The sequence below is a fragment of the Anopheles moucheti genome, chromosome 3, assembly GCF_943734755.1.
Source record: "Anopheles moucheti chromosome 3, idAnoMoucSN_F20_07, whole genome shotgun sequence".
Classification (NCBI taxonomy): domain Eukaryota; kingdom Metazoa; phylum Arthropoda; class Insecta; order Diptera; family Culicidae; genus Anopheles; species Anopheles moucheti.
The window spans coordinates 613,362-640,655 of NC_069141.1; the positions used below are offsets into that span (position 1 = coordinate 613,362).

The 27,294-nt window shown below is 42.8% G+C and overlaps 4 protein-coding genes across 8 annotated transcripts in view; all 4 read right to left on the reverse strand.

Annotated features, from left to right (window-relative positions):
• Positions 1-16,318, reverse strand: part of LOC128304431 (serine-rich adhesin for platelets) — a 152,328-nt gene extending 136,010 nt beyond the window's left edge. The window contains exons 1-2 of the mRNA XM_053041620.1: positions 16,066-16,318; positions 7,502-8,091 (exon numbers count right to left, since the gene is read on the reverse strand). The gene's annotated coding sequence lies outside the window, so the exon portion shown is untranslated. The remainder of the gene's footprint in view (positions 1-7,501; positions 8,092-16,065) is intronic.
• A 173-nt stretch (positions 16,319-16,491) lies between these two features.
• Positions 16,492-17,773, reverse strand: LOC128301674 (trypsin-4-like). The gene is made up of 2 exons (XM_053038264.1): positions 17,655-17,773; positions 16,492-17,566 (listed from the first exon to the last, which is right to left on the reverse strand). The coding sequence occupies exons 1-2, from the start codon at positions 17,707-17,709 to the stop codon at positions 16,842-16,844; spliced, it is 780 nt and encodes a 259-aa protein (XP_052894224.1). The 5' UTR covers positions 17,710-17,773; the 3' UTR covers positions 16,492-16,841.
• A 2,520-nt stretch (positions 17,774-20,293) lies between these two features.
• LOC128305609 (protein argonaute-3) lies at positions 20,294-24,443 on the reverse strand. Of its 2 annotated transcripts, none has more exons than XM_053043139.1 (4): positions 24,333-24,443; positions 22,691-24,077; positions 21,316-22,623; positions 20,294-21,229 (listed from the first exon to the last, which is right to left on the reverse strand). In XM_053043139.1, exons 2-4 carry the CDS (start codon positions 24,071-24,073, stop codon positions 21,143-21,145), a joined length of 2,778 nt encoding a protein of 925 aa, XP_052899099.1. In that variant the 5' UTR covers positions 24,074-24,077; positions 24,333-24,443; the 3' UTR covers positions 20,294-21,142. The 2 variants fall into 2 exon arrangements, with proteins under 2 accessions (XP_052899099.1, XP_052899100.1); XM_053043140.1 differs by lacking the exon at positions 24,333-24,443 and adding an exon at positions 24,140-24,161.
• A 202-nt stretch (positions 24,444-24,645) lies between these two features.
• The window catches only part of LOC128304957 (cGMP-dependent protein kinase, isozyme 2 forms cD4/T1/T3A/T3B), a 93,280-nt gene continuing 90,631 nt past the window's right edge, over positions 24,646-27,294 (reverse strand). For all 4 annotated transcript variants that reach the window (XM_053042208.1, XM_053042211.1, XM_053042207.1 and 1 more), the window contains 5 exons: positions 27,123-27,272; positions 26,564-27,057; positions 26,353-26,478; positions 26,084-26,273; positions 24,646-26,009 (listed from right to left, as the gene is read on the reverse strand). In XM_053042208.1, the coding sequence (XP_052898168.1) occupies positions 25,844-26,009; positions 26,084-26,273; positions 26,353-26,478; positions 26,564-27,057; positions 27,123-27,272 (1,126 nt within the window). In that variant the 3' untranslated portion in view covers positions 24,646-25,843. The remainder of the gene's footprint in view (positions 26,010-26,083; positions 26,274-26,352; positions 26,479-26,563; positions 27,058-27,122; positions 27,273-27,294) is intronic.

The window sequence follows — 27,294 nt, forward strand, 5'->3', positions numbered from 1 at the left end:
AAACCTGGGAAAGGGAACCCGGGAACCCAAACAACACATTTATCCCGTCTATCTGTCTGGCTCTGGCTTGGAAGGATATACTTCGCTCACCGCAGAGTCCCGGAAGGGTATGCGCAAAGAACGAATCCTGTTTCCCTCACCAAATGCAGACACACACACTCTGTCCGTTTTTTATATAAGGATAATATGCTTTGTTGAGAATTTGGCTAGACAGATTCATGCGGATGCAAAGAAAAGAAAATGTAGTCCACACTGTTACTGTACGCAAACTGTTTTCTACGGAAAATTTTCCTAGTTTCTTGGGAAATCCTTAATGGTCTGATCAAGGTTTCATCTGCATGAAAAGGCGATGTCATAGGAGTGCAAAAATAAGGATCAAATATGATATAAACCCTGCTGCGGAAAAATATGATACAAGAACTTTCATGTTAAAATTGAGCATACTCCATCCTACCGTACGGCACATATCATTTTGAGACGATCTTGAAAAAAAAATCAACAGAGTAAATTAGTGTTCAAACTAGGACAATCCCATTTTCTCTGCTTAACAATACAAATTATGTGTACATAAGGGAAAGCACAAGAAATACTACAGCACATTTTTTGCTAGACAAAACACGCTAGCAAGTGACGATGTTGTGTACCACAAGAGAGAGAGAGAGAGAGAGAGAGAGAGAGAGAGAGAGAGAGAGAGAGAGAGAGCGAGAGAAAGCGAGCCGGAAATGCTAAATTCTCACCGAATGTCTCAAGGTCAGTGACGAAATTCGAACCGTACAACATAACCAACGCCAGCATAAGGCGATTTTACGCGCCTCTCCTGGTTGGGTTAAGTTCTTTCGTGTTCTTTTCTCAGTTTTTTGGGGCTGCAACACAACTCTCACACACCATGAAACATCACCCACACACTTGCCTGTCCTTATGTACAACCGAACCGTGTACGTCGCAGCATCCTTTCGTGTCGTGCCTGAACCATATACCTTCTGCGAGAAAGGAGCTCCTCCAGCGTTACCTCTCTCCCCTTCGCACATGCGGACGCGACACCTTCCAAGCAGGATGCGATCCTTCCAGAATCGCCCGTCATAACAAGGGAAGCCAGAGCATTTGTGGGAAACAGACAAGCAGAATAAGATGGCTATTGCGCCGTAAATTCGAACGCTCGACACACAAACCTAAGGCGTGCTTTATGTGTTTGCGCGGGTGGGCACGAAACAGGAGCGAGGATTAAACGTCGGGTGTATTGCGTAAATTGTGCGTACGCGATCCTCGTTCGTGCGTGGCGTGTATTGGGTTCGGGTGTCTGGGTTCGGGGTGTGTATTTTGTTTTATTGGTTGTAGCGTAGAATTTTGTGCACCATTTTGAATGAAAAATTGAGACTAGTATGATTGCAAAGGTACCCGTATCATATAAAGAGGAAAAAAGCTCAGCGTGAAAGCAAGCTTTATGATGAGGTATTATTTGCATGCTAATAAACCTCATGGTATCCTACAAAAGTTCAAATTAAGTTTTAAAAAATATGGTTTAACTAAACCTAAGCCTATCTTCAGCCTGACAATTCCCTCTATGTCTTGTTGATCACTTGTTCTAAGCAAATATCAACGCTTAGCGCATGATTGATACAATCCTCGACACATATTCTTTTCACCTTAGACTCACTTTATTGCAGTTTTAATCCAGCAATGTCACACAAAAAACACTTGTTTCTGTTTCTAAGCGAATGTTTGCAGGTATAAAAACCATATGAGATTTCATTCAAATTGAAACACTTTTTAACGCTTTATGCATGTTATTATGTTCTTGTGCACTTGCATTGCATCGAGTTTCCCGCACTTCCAGACAGTATTTTATCAAACTCGCGCACTGAACATCGACTGGATGCTGCTGGCTCAGCATTATACTCCCGAGCTCCTGCTGCTCCTGCTGACGACTGTATGTTATGATTTCGTGTAGGTAGATGTGTATGTGGGTGTGTTTTGTCTACTACTACCCACACATCCTCCATTCATTCATCCTTTTCTCTTTCGTGCCATCTTGCTCGCACCGCCTGGATTCTTCATCCCAAATGGCATCCTCACTCCAGTTTTCTATATGGCATGACGCGTAGTTCGTTTTTCTTTTGTCTGTCTGTCTCGTTGAGCTGACACTACTATGGCCTAGTTTTCCCTGCTACGCAAAGTGTCCAAGCAAGAGGGCAGTACATTTTCCACGTACGGAGGAGAAAACGATTAGGTACCATGGTGCAATAATTCTGCATCCCACTACGTTCACACTTCATATCCTGGGGGATAGGGCACCCAGACATACTCACACACTAACGTTCGATTGGAACTTCGCTCCAGTATCGATCGTAAATGAGCTTTTTACAAATACATCTGCGCGTGGCCGCGCATAGCTTCCACATACAGCATCAATGTGCATTCTGCATCATGGTGTGCAACTGCAACATAGCCACCCCTGAAGAGCGCCACCATTTACGGTGTGTTGTGTCTTCGCGCCAGTTGTACGCTGAAACGATGCAACGTTAAGGCTGGTCGGGTTCTCGTCACAAAACGCGTGTATGCGTTGCGTTTTCCGTCGAAACTCTTTTACTCCTACCATTTCCAGCCATTTCTCTGCGGTAGGGATCATGAAACACCAGGAAGCAACCAGAAGCAGGCGGAAAAATGGAGAAGAAACATGAAGGAAGGCGTGTTTCCTTTCTCGCGACTATCACTACCAACAACTGATGTTATGTGTTATCGTTTCTGCGGTCGGTTGGAGGATTTTCGTGAATCAACGCTACAACCACTTGCATGTTCTGGCACATAGGAGTGTCGATTAGAAAGAAAAAGTGCTTATGTACCTACCTTTCGGAAAGACTTTTTTGTATTTGCAGGATATATGGGTGTGTAGAAGAAAAGCTGCACATACATACACGAACGGGAAACTATGCCTCGGCCCCCAAGTGCGTTTAGCTGCAGCTTCACTTGTTTTAAAGAGAGCCAGAATGCTAAGACTGTGTTGGTTCAAATGTTCATCAAGCATTAAGCATCAAATCAAATAATCCTACGCATGCAAAATCTGAATAAATAAAATATGGTAACGATTGCGTGTCATATCTCCAATAATCATTAACGAATGTCGTTTTTATACAACAGCACGGAAATAGGTGTTAAAATGGTGTGCATGTGTACAGAATTGTTAGACAATGCAAAATCATGTGGGAAGAAACAATTAATTTAAACGCTTAAACGGTCTTGGTGAATGAAAATGGGGTCGCTACTAGGTCTGTTTTTCCCTCCACAAAAAATGCAGCGTGCTACGCACTGAACACAAAGGTACAACACAGCCCCACCCGAAACGATTTCTTTTTACCGCGGTGGCAATAGATTCGGGCATTCCTGGTCCTCGAATTATGGGCGGAAAATGTACGAGCGCATGCGTCGTAAGCGGACACCTCCCGTTGATGCTGGGGGCCACTGTCACTGAGAAGGTAGCATCTATTTGTTTTTTTTTTTCACGCAAGAATCTACAACATTATGCTTTCGCCGATATGTCGACGTCGAATAAACTGTCTCGACATCATTAGTAATTAATCTAAAGCTAGTGTCTTGTTTTGTTTTTGCATATTTGAATTCTCTAATACTACGACTCCAATTTGGCGAAGCTTTTTTGGAAGACAAATCATTAACAGTTGTAATTGAATTCAAGCATTTCAAATACAACCAAATGAGCGTAAAACTGCTCATCAAACAAAACGCTCCAGCGAATCGAATCGCATCTTATCAGTTCTTAGAATACACCCTATCTAAACAACCGCAGTTCTGTTTTACACTACCAACCCGGCAGTTTTAGTTCCCAGAAAAATAAACATTATTACGACTACATAACAAACACACTACTGCCCGCATTCCTGGAACGGACTCCACTCCAGGAAGTAGTTCTGAAGTGCGTGACGTGCATCAGCAGTGAACGGCGATCGTCATTAGCGTTAGTGGTGGTGTGGGTGGTTGGGAACGATGCTTTCCGTACACAATATTTTTGCGCATATGACGTACGCACCGGAAAATACGCGTCACACACACCCACATATCCACCCCCTTCAGATAAGTACAAAGGCTGTACAATAAATGCAACACACTATTCCGACCAATAATACCGGACGCACTCACAACCGGACGCAGCATATTCCACTGCATTTTCCCATCCCTCCCAGCAGCACATCTCATGACCTGATTTTAAAATTCAATCACAACCGGACACCGGTCAGCACCTGCACATCCTGGTGGGTGGGGGACAGCATTTGTTCGCCACCTTCCCTTCCACAACAACAAAGAATCACTCACGTTTCGCAGTACGAACAGGTGTGATGAGAGCATTCTCCTACGTTTATGGAACGCATCAATAAATGTGATTAATCTCTTTTGGAACCCTTCCATTTGTTATAAAGAGTTGTCGGTTCTCTCGTACATTGACAGTAACCCCAATGGTCAAATAACTGACCATACATGCCGTACACTACCACCAACATGCGATAAACTCGAATGGAAAGAAATATTTCCAATGCATTTGTCTGCATCATGAGATGTTGTACAGGCTCTTCTGAGCTCAAGTCGGCTGGAGTACGGTGACATAATTTAGTCCGAATCAATATTTATCGATCAGACTATCGAGCACCGGTCTAACAAAAAAAAAATGTTCACAGACAAGTGGACAAATAAGAGATTATTTTGCTTACAACGTTTAACCCAAATTTGACAAGGCCCTATGTTTTATATGCGTTTCATACATTTGCACAAAGGATTTACTCGACAGAGTCTTATGTTGCTTTGTGCTTTATGCTCCATTAAAAAATATATAAAGCAGTTTTACTTCTCTAAACTCAAACCACTTTCCAGTAGCCTCCAGCGTTTCTCTTTATAAATCATATTGTGTTGTTTGCCTGGCCTACATTTCAGTGGATTGGGTAAGTTTTGTTGTTTTTTTTACATTTCGCCCTGAAATTTATTACCACAGCCGTATGTCGCACACACGAGCTGCATAAAGCTCCGAGAAAACAAACTGACCTTTAGGTAAAACATTCAATGCGACCATGTTTAAGCCACAGAACCGAATCCGTTCCAAAAAGCATACAGACGCACACTCTACTAAATAAACAACCGAATTTGTTTTGGGGGTCAAGAATCCAAAACAAACCACCCCAGTAAAAAAAACACACACACACGCTCAATCCAGAAACAACACCTGTGCCATCATACGATAATCAAAAAGAAAGGAAGGAGTTGAACAAATTAGGAAACCAATGGAATGGTAACAAGATGAAACAAACGTGAAGTAGCACAAATAATATGGGCAGGCGAATACATGAAACGAAACTGGGCAGGTTGCCGGGTTAATGAACTAACCCGTTGCCGACACACACGGGAACAGCACATTTCTCTAATGCGCAATTTGTGTGAGACGTGGATCCGTGACATGTGAACTTCAGCAGGTTCAGCAATCAGTTACATGTAGCTAACCGTTTCATATATCATGGGGAAATTGTACTTATGTCAATAATGTAGAATACAAATTCAACAATTCCACAACTGTGGTTGTGAGCATAAAACTGTCCAAAACTAAACTGTAACTGTAAACTGTACTCCCGGAGCTAAAATGGTTGGGTACCACACGGCGGGGTGGGAGTGGTGTTTGTTGTTTTGTGATTGAATTTTAAAGGGCGGTAAAACGATGGCCTCCCGAGCACGAACTTTCGGTGGCCCCGTGGACAATGAAACACGTGGGAGAAGGAGAAATACTCTTACACACCAACAAACACTCGCTCATTATGTTACGCAACGCGAGGTGAGAGAATTCATTCATAACTTGGGCGTTTGGAAATGAGGCCGCCACAGGGCCGGAAATAGTCGATCGATTCTCACCGTCGCTGGATGCGATGGGGTGGGGGGAATTGAATGGGTGTCACATATTCGACTCCCACCATAAGGGAAGCAGAGAGACAAGTTTTAGTGGAGTAATGAAGGTTTTTCACTTTCATAGCAAAATGGTAAGTATTAAAATGCATCAGGTCGGTAATGGCGATACTCGTTTGTAATGGCGTATCTACCTGTAATATGTTAGTTTTGTGAATAAACGAATGGAGATTTGAGTTTGCCAACGAATTCATCTCCAAAGTTGGTTCAACAGTGGAGACGCCCAATCGGTGGAGAGATGATTATGGGATTCCAATACAAAGAGAAAATCCAAATCATGAGAGGGAACGAGAGACGAGTGTACACTCTCATTCCGAAGCGGTTCATGCGAGGGTTGATTCAAGCTACCCACCCTGTAGTGGAGCAAAATGGCCCACACAATCCCACACCCCCCCTTCGAACTTCATCCCCCACCCCAATCCCTTGGCACATCATCCGCTCAATCATGGTAGCCTACGTTCGACTTGCACTGGAATGACGCACAGTAAATTGTAACAAAGTTCTGCGCGTCAGTGTAATCAACAACAAGAGCAAACAACAACACAAGACAACGACGGTATGGATGCATGTTGTTTGTTTTGATTGTAACCTTTGATAAAATGTTTGTCATCTCTCTCTCTCTCTCTCTCTCTCTCTCTCTCTCTCTCTCTCTCTCTCTCTCTCACTCGCTCTTTCTATTTCTCTCTCTTCCTCTCTCAGTCACACCTTTTGCCTACCCTGTCTCACGCTTTCTCTTTATCTGTAACATGCTACAACGAACACATACGGCCGCGTGCATTTTCGCGCGTTTGTGTTATACAGGATGCACTTGCATCATCACTTGATACCATTTTCTATCTCTCTCTTTCTCTCTCTTTCCCTCTATCTCTCCTGTAATTTCTACAATTCCACAACAAACCACCCTTGTAAGGTATCCCTACTCCCACGTTATACCCTGCCGTCGTCAATTTGGAGGCCTACCGGATGTTTTTTGTACTCTGCTCTACCGCAGCATGGAATCACTTGAACCTATTTGCATTACATTTGTGGTGCAATGAACATACTGTTGTAAAACTGGAAGTGCGAGTACCCTATTTATTTTTACCGAGCAGAAACAAAAAGAAATTGTAACAGTAAACAATGGGCAATGGGATACATCTTGCAGAAAGGCAAGGGTAAAGAGATGGACGGAAATATTAGTACATAGATCTGGGTCAAGAGCATTGCAAAGTGTTCTTTTCCTCTTGACACACTGACGAAGTAACGCACTCGAGAAGAGGGACAATTGTAGAATAATTATACGACATTGGCATCATACTAGCAATTATGTATCACACATAATATATACTATACTGAAACGCTTTACTGAAAATATCGCACGGTATAAGATGTCCTTTTTACAGGGACGCGTCTATCGTCAAACACCAGGCGACTCCATTCAAACTTCATTGCAAGTAAAGGTTATAGAAACAATCATTCTTTCCTTAATTAATATATTCTTTTTTGCAGGAGTGTATTTTGAAAGGATCTCTTATAATTAAATAATTACTCTTAGAAATTAAATTAAACTCACATTTTTGTTACAGTTGATACTCCGCTTCTGTTGAATAGTTGTCTGCTGTTACTTCAAATCGTTCCGACGCAAAACTTTCAGAATAACATATAGGTTCACTTTGCCAATTTATAAACACGCGCACACGATGATCTTTCAAGATACACACGTTTGCACATTCTTCACACCACGTGTAAAAACAAATTACCCATTCAAGAAAACAATTCTGGACTATTTCTTCTAACGCTTAAAAACTTCACACACTCACTACACTTGCACTACAACTTTTTACCACAATTATACCCAAACACGCACACGATTAAGCGAAGTGAACACACACATTCGAACACAATTATTTTCTCACGCCACTCGATGCGCGGCACACTATTTTGGACAGGACTATTATTTCACAAACTTTCGATTCGATCATTCAACAACATTACCATCTGATACGCGTTGTAGATGCATACGGTGCTGTACAGGTAATGGTTTGATGTGTTTTAATGTCACAATTGTTTTGTATATTTTTCGTTTATGCACAATTATGTTTATGATCGTTTTGTTTTTATTCACAGTTGTTCGAACACATTATTGTTTTTTGATTGCAAACGCTGGAAATAAACGAATAAAACATAATGCATAAGATAAATGCAGATGAGATGATGTTTATACATTCGATGTAAAGTCTCAACATATTGTTAATTTATATTTTTTCCTCTGAGGAAAATCGAACATAACAAAAAAGAGTTCAAATGTGTCCATATCCAAGACAAGCAAGCATATAAGCATTAAGCAAATGAGAGACAATGCAGAAGACAAAACAATGAATTATGTAACTAAGTGTACCTAAAACATACACAGAAATAAATAAAAAGCATATCAATATCCACATAAAAAGGTACAATCAAAGAATGTACGGCAGATGCAAAACAGAATAAAGTAAAGCGCGAACCATTCTACAGCTACATAGCACAAAAGGAACCATGATGCACCACCACCACACTTCAGTTACAAGTCAACTGCAATAAAACTGCAAGACTTGCAAGATGAATCACCCCCTCTGGCGGAATCCACAAATGGAGAAAGAATAAAGACAGAATACAACAAAAACAATATACCAGTCTCGCAAAAAAGGAACACAAGAAGGAAAAAACCACAACTATTCCTCCCCAACCCAAATGTTACCCCTGCTGGCGATACTTATTGCCACAACCTACGACAACGCGTACCAACATTGAGGTGCGCGCATCGTGTGAATGCAGTTCATTTCCACTCTGTCTCCCTCGCGCTCGTACTCGTGCATCCACTGCCACTACACCGAACCCCGTTTGCTCTCACTTTCCATCGTCCTTCCCATCCGTAGTCGACCACCCGCTGTTTGCGATGCATTTTGAAATGACTTTCAGGGATTGCTCTCTTCCCTGCATTGGGGCACCCACTTTACTTGGGGTGCGCCACCCTGTTCCCCCAAACCCAATGGTTTAATGTTTTTGCGTTTTACTCATTTCACTCGTTGGCCCCTCCCGGACGGCCTTTCCCTTGGCTTCCCCCGCGCATCTGTCTACGGCCGCAGACGTCGATGACTTCGTTTTTCCCCCATCGTACCTGCCAGGCACCGTCTGGTTTTTATTTTTGTTGTGCCCTCCATTTGCTTCGTTTTTTTTTATTCTTGGTGTATTTCGTGTGTGGTCGGATTGTAAAAAACAGTACCTGTGAATCGATATTCAATAGTACTTAAATTGATAGCAAAAAAATAAAATAACGTAAAATAAGTAAGTATTCGAGAATTGCAAATGGTATTAACATATTTTGTAACAAGGAGCATTCAAAAATTTCAAACATACAAACTTATCAATGGCTATCAACTATACTAAAACTTATCAATGTCTTAGTTTGTCTGTATCAGAAAAAAACCACATTAACTGCGCTTCGGAACAAAGAACAACATTGATCAAATACTTCTTCAAAACAACATCCAACGAAAGAAGCCATCCCCCTAATCGTTCTCATTACCGAAAGCACCAAGCGCAAAGAGGTCGAGAACGTCATGCCGAGGAACCCCAGCCAGTTTGGGCCGCCTAACCCGAACTCCCCCCATACGCTGGTCAATGGTGTACACCGACAGATTGCATTTCGCGCAAGATGCATGCACTTCATCACATGGTCTCCGATTCCATGCCATGCTCGCTCGCTTCACTGCGAATTCGTGGCAGGTGCCGCAGTGGATCCTTTTTATAGGAGGGCGCTGCGCTTATGAGCCAAAAAGAACAGAAGAAACAAAATTAAGACGAGTTACTCTAGGGGCCCCATACAGGGGATGTGGCGAGTGAAATATGTATGAATCTTTGATCGAAGAACGAAACAGACGGACAGCATGCAGACACGGAAAACAACAACTTTGTTTGGCATACAAAGGAAGGTTTTTCGAGCAGCTGCTTAGAGCATGCTGTTAACCAGACTTGTCTCATTTTAGTCCATGCATGTAGGACAAGAAAAAGGAATATTGATTAACACAATTAATTAACTTACCTATTTAAATTATTATGAAAAAAAATGTCAAAACTATAAATATACAAATAGCATCAGTATGAAGAAAATAGTCTACGCTCGACATAAATTGCTTAACATGCTTCTTTAATAAAACAATGCATCAGAATGTTGCAAATAACTAACGAAAGAAACTTCATTTCATATAAGTTTAAACACCTACACGAAAGCCACTGATAGCAGTGACATTTTCAAACGTCTATTTTCAAACCTTATTTCTATTCCCGAACAATGGCATCGCAAATACTGCAACCAACTGCAGCTGCAACGCACTTTTTAGCCTTCAGACAGGAAGTGCAGTCGATACGAGTGAGGTGAGTGGAACAACAATGCGGAGCAAACCAAAACAAACCACACCAAGCCAAGACACGGCTACACGGCAAAGGTACATTAGTAAACAACTTCTGCGTCTGCCTATCTGCTCCGAGCTGCCCCCACCATTGCGAACGTGTACCGGATGAAATACCAAACCCAACGAAGAAAATGTTGAGTCTAGAGCTATTACTCTAGCTCACTTTGCCGCAACGTGCACCACGTACCTCTCGGGGGCTTTTACGTCGCAGAAAAGTGTTTCAGTTTTTTTCTGTTTTGTTTCATTTTGTTTCCTCCCTCCCGTGCATCAATGCACCATCAAGTACAACACGTGCGGCTGCAGGGGAGAGAGTGTGGATGGAATAAATATGCAACGAACTTCAAGCCAAGTACCGCCACACTGTCAAAGGGAGTGTGTAGATAGCGTGCAGTAGTTCTATGCATGTCTGAAGGGAGGACCAGGCTTAGTACGATGCAGCCGTCGCAAAAACAAAACAAAACCTCGTTTCAGGGCGCCCCACCCATCCATCCCCAGGTATCCCTCCCACCATTGAGACAAGGGAGACAACGATCCGAAAGGAAGAAGTGCAACTACAAAACGAGAGTAAACAACGTCGTAAAAATACACCTCTACTACGGACGCAAGCGCGTTGCAATGCGCGCACCGTTTTGCACAATATTGCACACAGTGCTGCCACGACCCCTCGAGCTCAGTTCTCAAAGAAGTGCATCCGTGCCGAGAGACAGACGCAGTGAACGAGAGCGAAACACCCAGACACACTCACTTGGCAAGACGTAAATGCTACGTAGTAATAAACGCGTAGTAACGGGTTCAAGGAATGGAAACAACGAAGAAGCAGCGAAAAGAAATACAAATTACGTATGTGTATTACGCTGTCCGGGCGCTTTCATTCTCAAAGCGCGCGTGCAAAACCAACTCGGCCAACTACACCATTTACGTTTGTGCAACTTAGTGCACTTTTTACTGCCTCCTATCTACAACTTTTGCTTGCAGCCGCACTACAACTACAACCATCGGAGGTTCTTTGCTCTGGTGCCTGGGAGTTTCGCTGCCACACATACATGCTCTGAAGGTGTATATTTAATTGATGCCATCAAGTGGACCGTTGACGGATGGCGGCGGTGATGGTGGCGCATCCGCGAGGTACTTTGGAGGTAAAATTAAAAACATCCCCCATCTCGAACTACATCTTCTCGACAGGGTCTCAACGGCAGAGGACCGCAACAAACCGAACAAAAAGCTAGTTTTTGTTCTGAAGAAAAAAACATTTACTTTAAACTGTTTTTCTATGGAAACTGTTTTACTTATCGCATCATTGCAAATATTTTTTATCGCATGATTTCCTCAACTTATAATATCAAAAAATAAACTTATAAAATCAAAATTTGATTTACACAAGCAGCACTAGATAGTATGATTTGATAGTTATAGCACATTCCGAATATTTGCATCTTTTAAATATTTGCTAAACAAAACTTAAAGAAAATACTAATCTGAAAAATGATACAGATAATTTGAAGAACTAGAAAATATAGTGTTTAGCGCTTAAGATATATAACAAATTGACGAATTCTAATTGAAGAGCATGAAGGTCCATTACTTCTACTATCACTTTATTTGACACGGGTTTGCGTTAATCAAACACAACATGAAAAACATACATCTACAAGCACACACTGGTACACGTTTGAGAATTCGATCGGGTCCACCTATCCTAAACCTTATGCTGGGGAAAAATAAGCACGACAAAACACAATAATTCCAACTGTACTCGTTGTAACTGTTTCCCTTAAGGTGTCCTCCTTCTTCACCACCCCTCCGTCCGCCACTACACCGGCAGGTGCACGATATCGCTTACTAGCGTATCGATAAAAGGCAACAACAGCAACAAAACGTGCTTTTTTATTCCAACCGGGAAATACGGCTACTTCTTGTGCATGTGTGTGAGCATGTATGTTTGTGTTTATTATACCCATTCCTTTACCACACCCCGTAGCAGAGGGTTAAAATAAAACAAACCACAATGCACTCCCCAATGCAGAACGGACGATGCAAAATGTGCTAAGTATTACACCAACTTAACGGTGGAGTTATAAAGCGAACGGCTGAATATGGAGGTAAAAGTCCACACTAAACGATTGTTTACAGTGAGGTTGCACATTTATCAGCCGGTTTTTAACGCCACAACGAAAGCCGCAAACAATGAAAGGAAGGTCGAACGCGAAATGACAACAACCTATCAAATGACAACAACAACCCCCACCTTCCTCATAACCCTACAACTGGCCCCTCGCACACACCATTGATTTGTTGGTTTGTCCTAATGCAAAACAGACAGCAATACGACTCGACTGTAACGGAGCTTTTGAATAATGCACTCACATAACGGTTGGTGAGCAGAACTGCATATCCATAAGATCAACACTTATCGATATGCCAAATCTTAATACAAGACGTTTAAGTTTAAGACGTTGGGAGCATTGGGTTCAGAATCATCACTTTGAATCTCTATTCTGAAGAAGATTGAACCACCAAAAATTTACCAATCACCGACAATACTGAATGATTCAGGAATCGCGGAGAAAATCTTCGGGAATTCACGAATCATTGAAGATCCAGGAATATATTACAATTTAAGGGATTGTAATATCTCATCGTCATTTGAAGGTTTATTGAGTGTCTTTGGCGATTCATAATTATTAGGGATTTCACGGATCTATGTGGATTCTCGAATATTTTGAGAGAAGACCTTTGATTTAAATGATTCTAAACTGAATACTCATATGAATGAATCTTCTCAATATATTCATTGAATATAACACAAGTTTAAGACAATATGTCTTTAGCTAGTCAAAATCAATAAAAAACAAGTTACTTCAAACTGTCCAATAATATGATCCAAAAAACAATATATGACTGCTCCATGGTAATATGTACTGTAGGTTCCACTAAAAACAAACAACATTTTAACAAGCGCCTTCTCTGACGCAACCGCCCTTCACACACATTCGTTTCCCTCCCGATCACCCTTTCACCCATGTTCGGTTGTTGCTATCGATTATCCATTCCCTTGGAACGCCTCGATGGTACAGAGAAAAGGGGCTTAAAAAGCATGTCAAGTTTTTGTTTTGCACACTTTGCTTACCCGCACCCGGTTCCCTTGGTCCAAGCCCTGCACTCCCTTCTGCCCTCCCACCCCCCCAACCCTCCTCACACACACACACACACACACACACCCCACAACGCGCGCTGATATGTGTCTCGCTTTTGCCCAGTTGTTTCGTAACAAAAACACAACACACCACTTCATGACCGCCAACGTCCGGCCACTCGTTCCCCCAACACCCGATGAATCAAAACAAAACATTGCGCTCGCACCTCATACACATACAGCTACGCCGACGCGCTCATTCAAAACACCAACACAGCCACATACACATAGGCGCGCCCGATCACGCAGCAGGCATTTCATTCATACGCGCGCCTGCGCACAAGCAGCCTGGCGCGTTTTGTCTGCTCGCATTCCGACGTAATAGAAAGGAAAAACAACGCACACCATAACGCGCGCAAAGGGTGTGTGCGAGGTGTGAAAAATAAGACGAACCACTGGACCTGGATGTAATTCAGTATACAACAATTAAAACAATTATGGCTATTATAGCAAAGAAGTTGTTCTTTTACTGTAATGTTGCAACTTTTATCTATGTCTACAGGGAGCTGCAATGCAAAACATTTCATTTCTTACACGCACACATAAACGCGCGCGGGTACGCTCAATCGCCTTGGTAAGCTCGAATTTCACAATTTTTCGATTTGAGATAATCGAATGGCAGAGAGAAAGAGTGCGCGCGTTTGTGATAAACATGAACAAAACCAGAAACATTGTGCAACGCGCCATAAACCGAGCATACGGGAAACAGGAGCAAGGGAGCCGTTAAGCAGCACGAAAGGAGCAACACAGCAGCCATAGCAACGCCGCGACACATTGCTATGGAAAAGCGTACCCAGAGTGTGGGTCGTGGAAGAAAAGCCAAGGAGGAGATGGTGTGACCACGGGCGCTGCTGCACCTGCTTGATGATGATGATGATGATGATGATGATGCTGATTGGTAGCACAAGACGAAAAGAGGATAGAAGAAAAAAGTGCTTTATGCTGAAGAGTGTGAGTGAGTGGCTGAGGTCATGACAAGGCTGCTCGCTCGCTCGCTCTCACCACGTCGAGATACGCATGTTGTTTTTTTTTTTACTGATTTCGAACACAGAACAGAAAAAGTGCGTATCATCATTAAATTACGGCGATGTAACACTTTAGCTCAGAACCCCACCAACACAACCTTAATGTTCTTACACGAAAAACAACAACAATCTGATCTTATTGCTTTTTGGCTTCCAGTTTTGGTGAGATGTGCAAAAAAAATTACAAAACCTTCAAAGTACAGCGGCCACATTTGTTTCATGAGCTGAGGCTGGAACAAAAATGGCGGTATTCGATTTTCCATTTGCCCAACCACGCAATGGTGGTTGTTTTTCGTATGCTGTTTATTCCATTGCTAAACCATCCCAAAACAATCGGATAGTTGCTTCTATTCTGCCATTTTTAATAAGCTTCGGAAATTCGCATCTAGAGTGCTTTGCATTTAAATAGCTTGTTTACCAATTCAAGTTTTATGTTCTTCACCAATACTCACATACGCACTCTTCTACGCATTTTTACACGCACACACACTCTAGTCAAACATTTTCGGTAGGCAAAGCTGTGAAAACAATGCTTACGGTGCATTTTTCTTCTATTATTTAATATGTTTTCTCTGTCTCACACGCGGCTTCAAACCTTTCTCATGCACATATACACACACACACATGTACGCATGCACACACATACTTGAAGACACGCATCACAGCATCATGGCTTTTCCTGGAAATTTCAGTTCACATCCTTTTGTTGTTGTCGTTTTCCTAGAATCAATGGTAGCAGCCACGACAACGATGCCGATGACGACGCTGCAATGAACAGCAACAACATACGCATGTTTTACCTTACGATTATTATCATGCGGAAGGGGTTTTCCCGTTTGATTGATTGCACACTGGACAAGCACTTTGAACGCAGCATCGGAACGGACAGTGTTGTTTACGAGCCTACCTCTGCATGTTTCAAAACAAACGGCAACACGACAGTATAAACGCACGCGCTGTTGCCCTTTTTTGTTTAGCCTCCGCGACCGAAAAGTGCGGAGGAATGGGGTCAATTCTTTCCGCCTCGTCTCACTCGCTGTCTCTACCTCTTTTTCCCTCTCTAGCGGCCAACACACACTGCCGCACACACGCACAGCGCGGTCGCCACATACTGCGCGCTTGTCAAAGGTAAACCAACATACAAAACACCAATAATAATCTCGGCAAACCAATCTGGCGGGCAAGTGATGAGAATGAAACAACAGCAACAACAAAATCACCCAAACATACAGAATTTCATGATAAAAACTGCACTAGCAACTTCGGGTCCGCAACCAAAAAACAAGCGCCACAACGCACAGCAACGCATGGGAACGCGTTGCAAAATCGCACACCCCGAGAACACACACCACATATACACACCTCCCAGAGATTGGGAGGGAAATGATTATTTGACAGCGGTCACTTGTGCACATCCACTAAATATCTATTGCAAAATAATCAGAACGGTTTTCGGCTACTTACGCACCATATTTTGGACAGATTTACACCGTATTACACACTTTTTTCGACACGAAATGCGGGAGCGACGCTTTTCACTTGCAGTACAACCGCGTCCATCTTGGTTTTTTGAGTAATCACGTCTTGGCATTATCCGTGCGACGAGTCGCCGACACGCACACACAGCACAAGCAAGTGGCTGCACACACTGTACGTGCGGTAGGATAGTTGTGTCAATGCGCGAACGCTGAACGCACACACTGCCAGCGAAAATCATAACAAATCACACACACTACCACTCATTTCGTCTGCATCGTGTTTCAAATCCCAAACACAGCACAGTGGTCACGCTTAGCTGATCGTTCGTATTTTATATATAATGTATAGAAGCTTCTTCGGTTGGATAGCAAAGCTAACATAATAAATAATTATGTGGGACATAATTTCAGGTTCTACAGTACATAAACTATATGCTAAAAGCGTTGAATCGGTGATTTTATAATGGGTGGTTTGTTCACATAAATTGGATTTTAACCGTAAAAAATTATTTACAGTTTCTTCAATTTAGCAGTAAAAATCATCCACAAAAATGAAGTGCATCGTTTGTTCTTACGAAACATTCGGGTTTTTACAGTTCACAAAATGCCGATGGTATGGTGCGCCTAATTGTATGCAATAGACCAAACCGCTGGCTGTATACCTTTCCTCAAAATAAATATATTTTACTTTACTGTTTACCGCACAACTGTTTTAATTCACACCAAAAATAGCTGTGCTTTATCATGTTTTAATTCTTCTCGTAAGTTATACATCGCTGACTTCTCGAATCCAATCGCGCACGGCCGATACGCGGGCATTTACACCTGGGAAGCCAGGTTTAGCACATCCGTTAGCAAAGGAAACCACTCCGACCAGGAGATCATCCACCACCAGCGGACCACCGGAATCACCCTGGCACGAGTCATGACCACCACCGATAAAGCCCGCACACAACATACGCTCCGAGATGTGCTCGCTTCGACGGTACGCTTTCTGGCAGTTATCCCGATGAACGATCGGCACAAAGGTGGCACGCAGGATCAGGTTCGAGTGATACACGTTCAGCGTCTTGCCCCAACCGGAAACCATCGCCTTCGATCCTTCCACCGGATCCTCTTCGTCCTGTTCGGGCATCTCAATCGACGCGATTGTTTGACCATTTAGCGGAAGTGGATCCACCAGCTCAACCAACGCAATATCGGCTTCGTTCGTAGTTGCATCCCAATCCGGATGGAGCACAACGCGTTTAGCATTGCGGATAATGCCACCATGTAACTTGTACGTTGAACCGGCTCTTATGGACACCTGTGAAGCAGCGACTCCCTCCAAACAGTGAGCTGCGGTTAGAATCCAGCTGGGAGAAATGATCGAACCGCCGCACGATGGTTGCTCATCTTCTCGGAGGGAAATTTGAAACGGTGCCTCCGAAATGTCAATCGGGAATCCACCCACAATCTGACGCGGTGGCACTACCAAGCGCGCTGATGCGACTATCAACGGGTATGAAGAATTTCAAGAAAATAGTTAACAAGTGCCTAGTACACCTAATCATATAAAATGTCTCGAAAAATAGCTTACCCGCTGCCACAACCAGCAGCAATCCAAAAGCCCAATCGAATCGAATCGCCATCATGTAGCTTCAATATTTCCTTTCCTTTTGGGTCAATTAAGAAACTTCCTGTGTTTGGAAATTTGCCTCGAAGACTGATGCAGACAGAGAGTAATTTATCTGATTTTATACCTCCTTACAAGAAAGAAATATTTCTTAACACGGATTTAGTGTTATCAATCTAGACAGGTGGCGCATGCATGGGCAAACACCACTTAAGGTGAACATTTCACGCGGTTAAAACTATTGACCAAACTAAACAACGAGTCGGTCTGATCGGAAATAACCGTCAGAACTCGTCCGCCAAGGCACATGCGTAAGTTGTGCACGTGGCCAACAAGAAAAGATAAGCCCGCATCTCGAACACAGGAAGCTTATCAAAATGTGCCCGAAAGCGGATAGATCGTTTGAAAGAAATAAAGTAGCCTCATACGGATTCAATCAAGTTCAAGCCTATTAAGATCAATCGTTATCTTTCAAGCAGTTCTTGCTCAAGAGTATTTCTCTTTATTTCTCTTTACCTTTTCCAAGTGCCTCATCAAGCACTGGTAAGTTGTTATACAAATAAATGTGTAAATTTATTTGCGTAATACTACCGTAAGCGATCGCTAGTGCACTTTTGCTCGCAAACACTTTTGTTGTTCAAAAGCAAAAGTTTGAGAGGGTTTCGTAATTAGTTTTCTCACTCAGTTTCTTCTCAGACACCGCAGAAAAGAGGTTTGTTATAATAAAAGTCATACCTAGCGGAAGTCTTTTAAACCATATGAAATTCTGGTTCAATCTGGAGAATATATTCCATTTCTTCGGTACAAGGAGGGATAAAACTGATGATACTGAGATACGCTACAAGGTAATAACTTATAAGGCTAACAAAATTTAAACTGATTTTGAATGATCTGTCTAATAGTTGGATGTACAGTTATTCTTAAAACTATGTTTGTGCTTGAATTCATTCGTAGCCTGCATTGCTGGCGGGAAAATCCGAGACACCCACTCATGTGCTAAAAACCGTTAAGCATCGATCGGTTTCCAACCGCCTTGTGTGTCACCCGCAGCACTACAACGTACCGAACGAGTGTCCTTTCGAAATATTCTACCAATGTGAGCGCCTAGTGCCACAAGAAATTGCGCCTTATTTTTCGCATCGTGCGTACGCGCCACTTTTCTCGTATGTGTGCGCGCGTGCGATTGTGCGTGTGTGTGCGAAGGAAGGAAAAAATAGTGCGTTTGTGTTGGTGTGGTGTTGCGAAACCCGGGAAAACAGAATCGTACACTGCGGCAGTACGGAAAGTATGGAAGGATAAAATTGCCCCTAATATGTGCATGAACCTAGCCGATAGGAATTCGTTTAATTGTTCGTATATCGACTGATTCTTTACCACTGATCAATTCTTTAACATTTAATATACCGCATGTGGAGAAGGCAAGGCGATGTGCGGCTACCGGTTATTCGCATCGGCAACGCCCAATATAGAAGCTGTATGATCACACTGCCGGTAAACCCTAACTTGCAAAATGGCTTTCGGTTGTGGTAGGACGATTGGAAGACGTCAGCGAAGAGGGAAGGCGACGGCTGGCCTAAGTAAACATTCCAAAACATGAAAATCTCATCCCCAGTCTAGAATTGCAAGATGTTCTCGGATTTAATTTGGATGACTACGGCGTGGGTCACTGCAGTGGCCAATTATCGGACCAGCATGTATCGATTAGTACGCTAGTCTATTTATAAACAAATTGTCCTAGATACCGACTAGCGGAACCGCGTCATATCCGTTTTCGCTACCAGGCGCCAAGGCCGGCAGGACCACCCGGGTGATGCAGAGGGGAGTTGATGGGTGGAGAACGTAGCAGCAGACTGACCCTGCCCTGTCCTAAATCCCTTTAACACACACAGACACATTCAACTATGCTTCAGAGCGCTGACACTTGCAAATGGAGTATCATTTTAGAGACGTAATAAAAGAGCGAGCTAGCAGGATACCCTGTGGGATGTCCATGAGGAACAAGGAGCACGGAACGATCGAACCGTGGAATGGGAACGAACGTAGTAAACAGGGCCCAACATACGCCGGCGCGCATGCTGAGGCTCTCGTTTGAGTGGAGGTTGAGATTGTACCGCGTGTATCGATTGCCGTTCACAGGCTGCAAAGGCATCCCACGGGCGTATGCATTCGGGTAGGTTATGCTTGCCGCGAGAGAGCCACCGTAACCACGCGCCCGTCCTCTCGCTACAGAGACATCCACTCATGTGATTCCAAGCGTCCGTAAATGTTATTGCGCCGTTGCTCTTCCTGGAAAATACGGCGTTTTGTTCTTGGTACAAGCAAGATGTCCTACGCTAATGGCAAGGAAAATTGAAATGGGTTGTAAAGTATTGTAATGAAAATGGGCATGCTTTACGTCATCGATTTTTCGAAGCCGTACTGTGATATTTTTAAAATCATTGTGGCTATAAGCTTCCTTGCGTCAAGGTAAAATATACTACATATGAGTCTCTCTGTATGAATTTTAAGATATCACATATATTATTGATTGATTTATTTTTTTTTTTACCTAGCCAGGATTGTACCCAATGTACGTAATATTTAACGAAAAATCGTTTGGCACTTGATATCACTAGCAAAATTCATCATTTTCCTTACTATGAATACACTATCAACGTATCGTTCATCCAGTTGCAGTTCACTTTATTATTTACTTAATTATTAGTATAGAATTTAATAGACGAGTGATTTTTGAATATAGAAATTTTAATTTTGAAAAATAAAATTTGCTCAACAATTTTAAATTTGTTCTAACTCTCTAATAGCATTATGTAAAGATATTCGTGTTACGCTGATCATTGTTCGATTTGCTGTTTTAGAAACAGGCAGTGTCATTTAAATAATTCTATTCTTTAAACGCTCATTCGGCGATCTTATTCAGTGCTAAGACTCTATAACTACACATGTGTGCATTTAATCATCGGACCAAATGATATCACTTCGGAACCTATCGAATTTATTCATTTAGGGCTTATAAATTAGTCTGAAAATAAGATCCTTACTTTAACCTTAGCAATAAATTCAATCGAACATAACTTTTATTTCAAACGTATTGATGATAGAACAATAATCATGGATTTTCATCAACCTTTCATTGTTATGAATTCTAATAATTTTTCGAACATTTCAGCAATTGTTTAATTGAATGTTTAATGTTCTTTTGTACTTCAGTGTAAATAAGTTCAGCCTCTATTTGCTATTTGCATTATTCTGAACAAAAAAGTAAATCAGTAAAAAATATAGAGTATCAAAATATCATAAACATATAAAGATAATCGCTAATTTTGTACGTAAAAAAAAGTTAAGTGTATCAAAAAACCAACAGATTAAGGTTATGCTCATGTTTACCTCATATTTGGTTATGTTCATGAGTCCCACGTGGAAGTACCGCAGCGTATCCCATTGGAGAAGATCTAAAGGTAGAACAGTTTGTCGTTCAATGATTCAGCGGGCATTCGCTTCACCGATTGTCCAACGAGATAAGCCAGTTTATGTGCGTACTGTGAAAGAAAGGAAAGGGATAAAGAACAATTGAAGCGACGTGGTTTCCACGGTTTATTGATACTTCAGCTGGTGTATAAATTACCTGACAGCAGGCGGGAACGCGAATGGTTCCGGGCCAGTTATAGTACATATAGCACATCTTGTGGCTCAGCCGTTGCAGCACATCGGGAGAAAACTGTGAATCGTCTCGCAGCACAATGTAATGAGTCGGAGTAACAGTTCCCATTTGTACGTTTTGTGCGACAAGATAGTAATCGTATTTGTGTCGCCGCGTTACTGTGTGGTCAAGCACACTTCCGGGCGGTGCATTTGCGAGCCCGTCGGGGCCTCCTCCAGCCATACTAAACAAACGCGTTATAACACGCTTCTGTACCACAATGAAGGTGAACTTTGGCGCGTAATCCGGCGAAAGCTTCTTACAAGCGGCTTCCAGTTGAGGAATCTCGTACTGCTCGGAGACATCCATCATCGCATCACTCACGCCATCGCGAAAAATTATTATCTTCTGCGGGAGCGTACAATTGCGACGTCGGTAGGCCTGCAGCGTCTTCTCGAGCGAAACGCACATCCCGTTCAGCAGTTCTTCTTTGCGTTCTTGAATCGTGGCCCGCGAGTACCAGTGTGTGAAGGAGGAATCCAGTGAACCGACAAACGCGGATACTGAGTTCGTGCGTTTCGTACCCTCGTGATAGCTGTCAATGCCACAAATCATCGTATCCTTCAAAGGTATATTGACGCTCCAGAGCGTACCGCCAAGTTTACAATTCATCTGCAGCAAAATCTTTAGCACGATCGATCGATTGCGCTTATCATTGGCGAGTGTGCGTGCGTTTATGACTTGGGATGGAATCGGTACCTCCGTGCAGAGCACACGCTTGATTGCTGCATATCGATCGTCGCGCGACGTTGGGCATATTATTACCACAATCTGCGTTCCGTGACGCATATGTGTCCGCAGTGCCTGAATGTAGAGTTGCGTTGCGTCCTGCGGCAGCACTTCGATCTGAGGTTGAACAATTTCCATTCCGAGCAATTTGCTAGTACGCTTTACGCAATCCATAAACATCGTGGCGGACCGTTCATCACGCTGCGTATACATAAGCATCCACTGCCGGATGTGGACTATCTCTAGCATTGGATTGTTGGTAACTTGACGAGTAAAGTCTACGTTGGGACCGGCACTACCTACAGTTCCACCGCCAGACGTGATGTTTTCCACCTGCAGCTGGCGTCCCATTATTGGTCGCGTGGTTGTCTGCAATTCTAATCCCCAGGAAGCCAGCAGATTGCGTGCTGCGTCGTTTTTGTTGACATTCTCGCAAAATTTTTGCATCGCCAGCATGCGTTGGTTCGGGGTGATGCGGGTGTAGGTGGCAATATCACGCATTACCTGTAATGGCAAAACAAAGCAAAAGGGTTATCATCTCTTTTTTAGTAGCAGCAATGGCTAAGCGTACCTTATAATCTTTGCGCATTTCATCGGTTAATCCGGTTAGGTAGCACAGTTCTGGCACTAAACACAACGATATTTCGAGCGGTTTTTCGCTGTTTGAAACCTTCCGTTCTGAGCGATTTAACAGCAGTGGCTGCTGATGGTCTTTGATCTCAATTCCATATTGTTTTTTATAGTACTCAACATACGTGATGTCGCAATCACCATAACGGAAAGTGCACAGTGGGTTCAAATCAAACAAAATGTCATCGATTCGGTACGTTTTCTTATTGTAACGCGTTAGAACGACCGATCCGAGCAGTGACTTCAACACGTTGTCCTGAAACTGTGCGTCTCGGCACTGTGCGATTGTTTTGATGTGTGTGTACACCGTCGTTTGCATCAAAACACGATGCGTGACGTCGAGATTTAACATCAAGCCTCCGTCGTACTCGTCTACCGCCGTTACGAATCCCGGCCAAATTTCCAGTTTGTGTTGAGGGACGATGCGTGACTGCGTGGGATCATAGTGCTTGCGTCCCATTTCGGACAGCTGCAGAATGTGCATGATGCGCCGGAATATTTTGTTATATATCATTACGTTTTGGTGCATTTTTTGCTTCACTCGGAATATCACCATCATCTTCACAGGCGTTTCATCCGTTGGAGTTTTTGTCGTCATTACTGTTTTCTCCTGAGGCAGTGCCTTCGGAAGCAACAGTATACGTCCGTCGAATGTGTACGCCTTGCCGAAGATATTTCGATGACTGTCCACACATTGTTGACGCGCCCGTTTCGAGTCAATGTTCGGTTCAAAATCGACCGTGTAAAGAAACACTCCTCGATTTTCTTCACATTTCAGCTCCATAAAGTTGGTCATAATTTGCACTTGTGTCCCACTCGTTCCGGTACGCCTGACATACTCTTTTGGCTCTTGCTCTTCGCGCAGTACAAACGTGTCCACCTTCTCTGAGACTTGCAGGGGTGCTGCTCGAGCGAACTTATTCAATGTTTCCTGCATAGCACCCGAACCTACCTCAGACGAACTACATGAAACTCCACCGGATTCCGAAGTTTTGCTTAGACCCGGTTCATCAGACGGTAGCTTTTTGTTCAACAGCTTCTGTAAAAATCGTCCACGGCCTCCGATGGCCAAATTTGGCATGGCTGAAACCAAAGGCAAACTTCCATCGGTGGGTTTCGGTGGTTCCAGAAGAGCGGCAAGTGCAAGGGCACGGCCGCGTCCTAAGCCAACTGCTGGTAGCTGCGGGGTATGCTGATCTTCCAGGGACGATTGCCCCGTTCTATATCCACTATCGCGATTCGCTGAGTTATCGTTCGATCCATCAACCGAACTGCTTGATGAGGCATCGATGATCGAGCGCAAAAAGTTCATCCGCTTACTCATCTTGCTGGCTTGAAATGTGGTTCAGTAATGAGGAATAAAGTAAAGTAGTAACGATATATCATTTACTTTACGTGAATCAGCAGTTCTAATCGAAGCGTATTCGGCAAGAAAACACAAGCTTCTGAGAAATAAAATAGATTTCGCTATTGTGGCCACATAAAGCTAATGTTGACAGCTACTGGTGACAGCTCTACCGCTCACATTGCAAATTCTGCAGCGATCTAAATATTAGCTCTCTAACCTAGACTTTCAGACCTACCTTTTGTAAGTAGAACTATCCAAACCTATGTAAAATAAGGCAAGATGAGAGCACTAAGTCATACTGTTTTTATCCACTAAAGAACAATTAGAAAATGGCGTTATCCTGAAGATACCATATGGAAGACGATCCTTTAGCGGAAAATTACCACAGTTGATATGTCAATGTTGCGATGCAAAATCTGTGCGTGCTAGTCATAAATGACCGCGTGGATGACAAAATTAAACAAAACAGATTTCAAACTGAATTCTTCTAGGCCCATTCTTTCAAAACATTTCAAATGCATTAAAACAATCCTAATGTCCTAATCCATACATGTTCAGAAGATAATGGTTTACACTCGAGCGATTATCGCTACCTTAAGGAATACGCAAAGCTTGTGTTCAAAAGTGCGATTCGGAACCGCAAGTGTAGTCCAGCAGTAGCCTTTTTACATTTGATGAAACTGCCAAGCTTAGAAATTGTTTAATTGACCCTTGGTTTCTCTCTATACATAACTATTTTCTTTTTTAATGGTTAAAAGGGTTAAAGGATACTATTCCCAGAATACATGGATTACGAATTTATTGTCTCTCAGAACGAACGGCTTTTTAATCAGCTGCTGAAAGAAAACTAGTTTGCATGATTATTCTACAACGCATTCCTATTTTAAAACAGTTAAACTACAGACCAAACAGAAGCGATCACTACGTCACTTTTGCTATGATCGTGAACGTTAAATCGCAAACCAATAACTGTGCTACTATGCATCTATACATGGATTTTATCGCGCATTTTATGTACAGACGTTTAATGTGTATATTTTACAGAATCTCGATTGCACAACATTAACAACATACACTCATTTCGAACGAACCATCCTACCGTTGGTAAACCTGGACATGCTAATAAAGTGCTGCTTGCACTATCAACGAATCATTACAATCATTTTAAAATGTGACCAAAGGAGAGTCCTGCCGGATATGTAGGTTAGCCGTGCTTAAGAACAAAATTTGTTAGCTAGTGGGCATGTAAAACAATTGCCTGTAGACGATAGACGACTTCATAAACGCAATTTTTACGCGAATGAAAGATATGGACCACCAAAGACGTAGTCTCTTCATCTACATGACATGGACGATGCTGTTCTCAATTCTCTACTTGTCATTCAAATATTTATTTTCGCATGTCTCTAGGTTTCATATTTGCTTTTCTGCCCAATAAAAAAATACATTTGCTCTTCTTTCTCTTGTTGGGTAGTGGATAAAATGATAAAATTTGTAAAAATAATTATTTATAAAAGCTACAACAATTATGTTTGAAAACATACGTCCCGTTAAATGACCGAAAACCCAGCGCACATTCATTCAACCCACATTCAAATAAACATCGGCCTTAAAACACTCAAAATTCCCTCGAACGAACAAAACCACACACACGTGCGAGAATACGGTTCATTGCACTTCGGGACCAAAAGCAACACTTTAGGAGGTTATAGCGCGTAAGATTTTAAGAAATGAAATTTGGGGAGCTTAGAAATCATCATCCCAACCGGACAGATCGTCCGGTGGTGGACCGTCGGGATCAGCCGGATAGTCGTCGAAGTTGGCGGTATCGACGACGCTTTGCACCTTCGGCAAGATTGGTGGAGGTAGGGAACGATTCCGCAATCCTTCCCAGTAGAAGCCGTCAAACCACCTGTGCGAAAAGACAAACGGGAAATGAGTTTTAAGATCAGAACTTTTTTCATTGCTGCATTGTGTCGTATTTACTTGTGCTTTTGGATTTCACTGATGCCACCTCGTTGGTACCCGAGACGTTCGGTCGGATTGTCTCGACATAGTTTCTTAATGAGTGCACTGGCATTGCGGGTGATGTTGCGCGGGAACTCGATTGCATCGATACCCTTCAGGATGATGTTGTATGTGCGCATCGGGTCTGCACCGGTGAACGGTGGTGTACCTATTGGGCAAAAGAAATCCCGTCAGTACATTTGAAAGGACACCACAAACAATGAAGAAAAAGAGGCAAATATGCTTACCGGTCAAAAGCTCGAACATGAGCACTCCAAGTGACCAGTAGTCAGCACTAATGTCATGTCCTCGGTTGAGAATAACTTCCGGTGCAACATACTCAGGTGTACCACAGAATGTCCATGTTTTCCGACCTAAATAGAAGTACAACAATCAGATTTTAATCACTGCTCGTTCTTACATTGGCTTTCAGTGAATAACTTAAACAAGCCTCCCTACCTGACTGTAACTTCTTCGCGAATCCGAAATCAACCAGCTTCACGTACCCCGACACGTCAAGGAGCAGATTCTCTGGTTTCAGATCGCGATAAATAATGTTACGAGAGTGCAGATAATCAAATGCCTCAACCACACAGGCCGTATAGAAGCGCGTAGTACCGTCATCAAAGTGCCCACGATCGCGCAAAATAGTCCACAGTTCACCACCGAGACAGCTCTCCATTAGCATGTACAGGTACTTTCGATCCTTGAACGTTTTGTACAGCTTCACGATGAAGTCACAATTTGCCTCGCTCATAATTTCCTTCTCTGACATAATGTGCTGCTGTTGGCGCGTCTCGACTATCTGTGCCTTCTTCATTTGCTTCAGTGCGAACGATCGTGATTTATCTTGGGCAAGCTGAACCAGTTCCACACGTCCAAAGCCACCGACTCCGAGCGTGGAGATGACACGCAGATCCGACAGCTTCACATCCCGGAATTCTTCGTAAATTCTAAAATGAATGTACGACGATTAGCGCACTACATCAAATCGAAATGAGATATTAAAGGTACATACTTCTTACGCTCGCTAACTCCTTCATCGTTGTAACGGTTTCGGATTTCATCCAAATTCGAGATCAGCTGATTGAAAGTGTCCCGGTCGATCACCAAACAGGTTACTCCTTCCGGCGAGTCACAGATTATGTTTGCGGTGCGTAGATCATCCCTGTTCATTCAAAGATATGTTT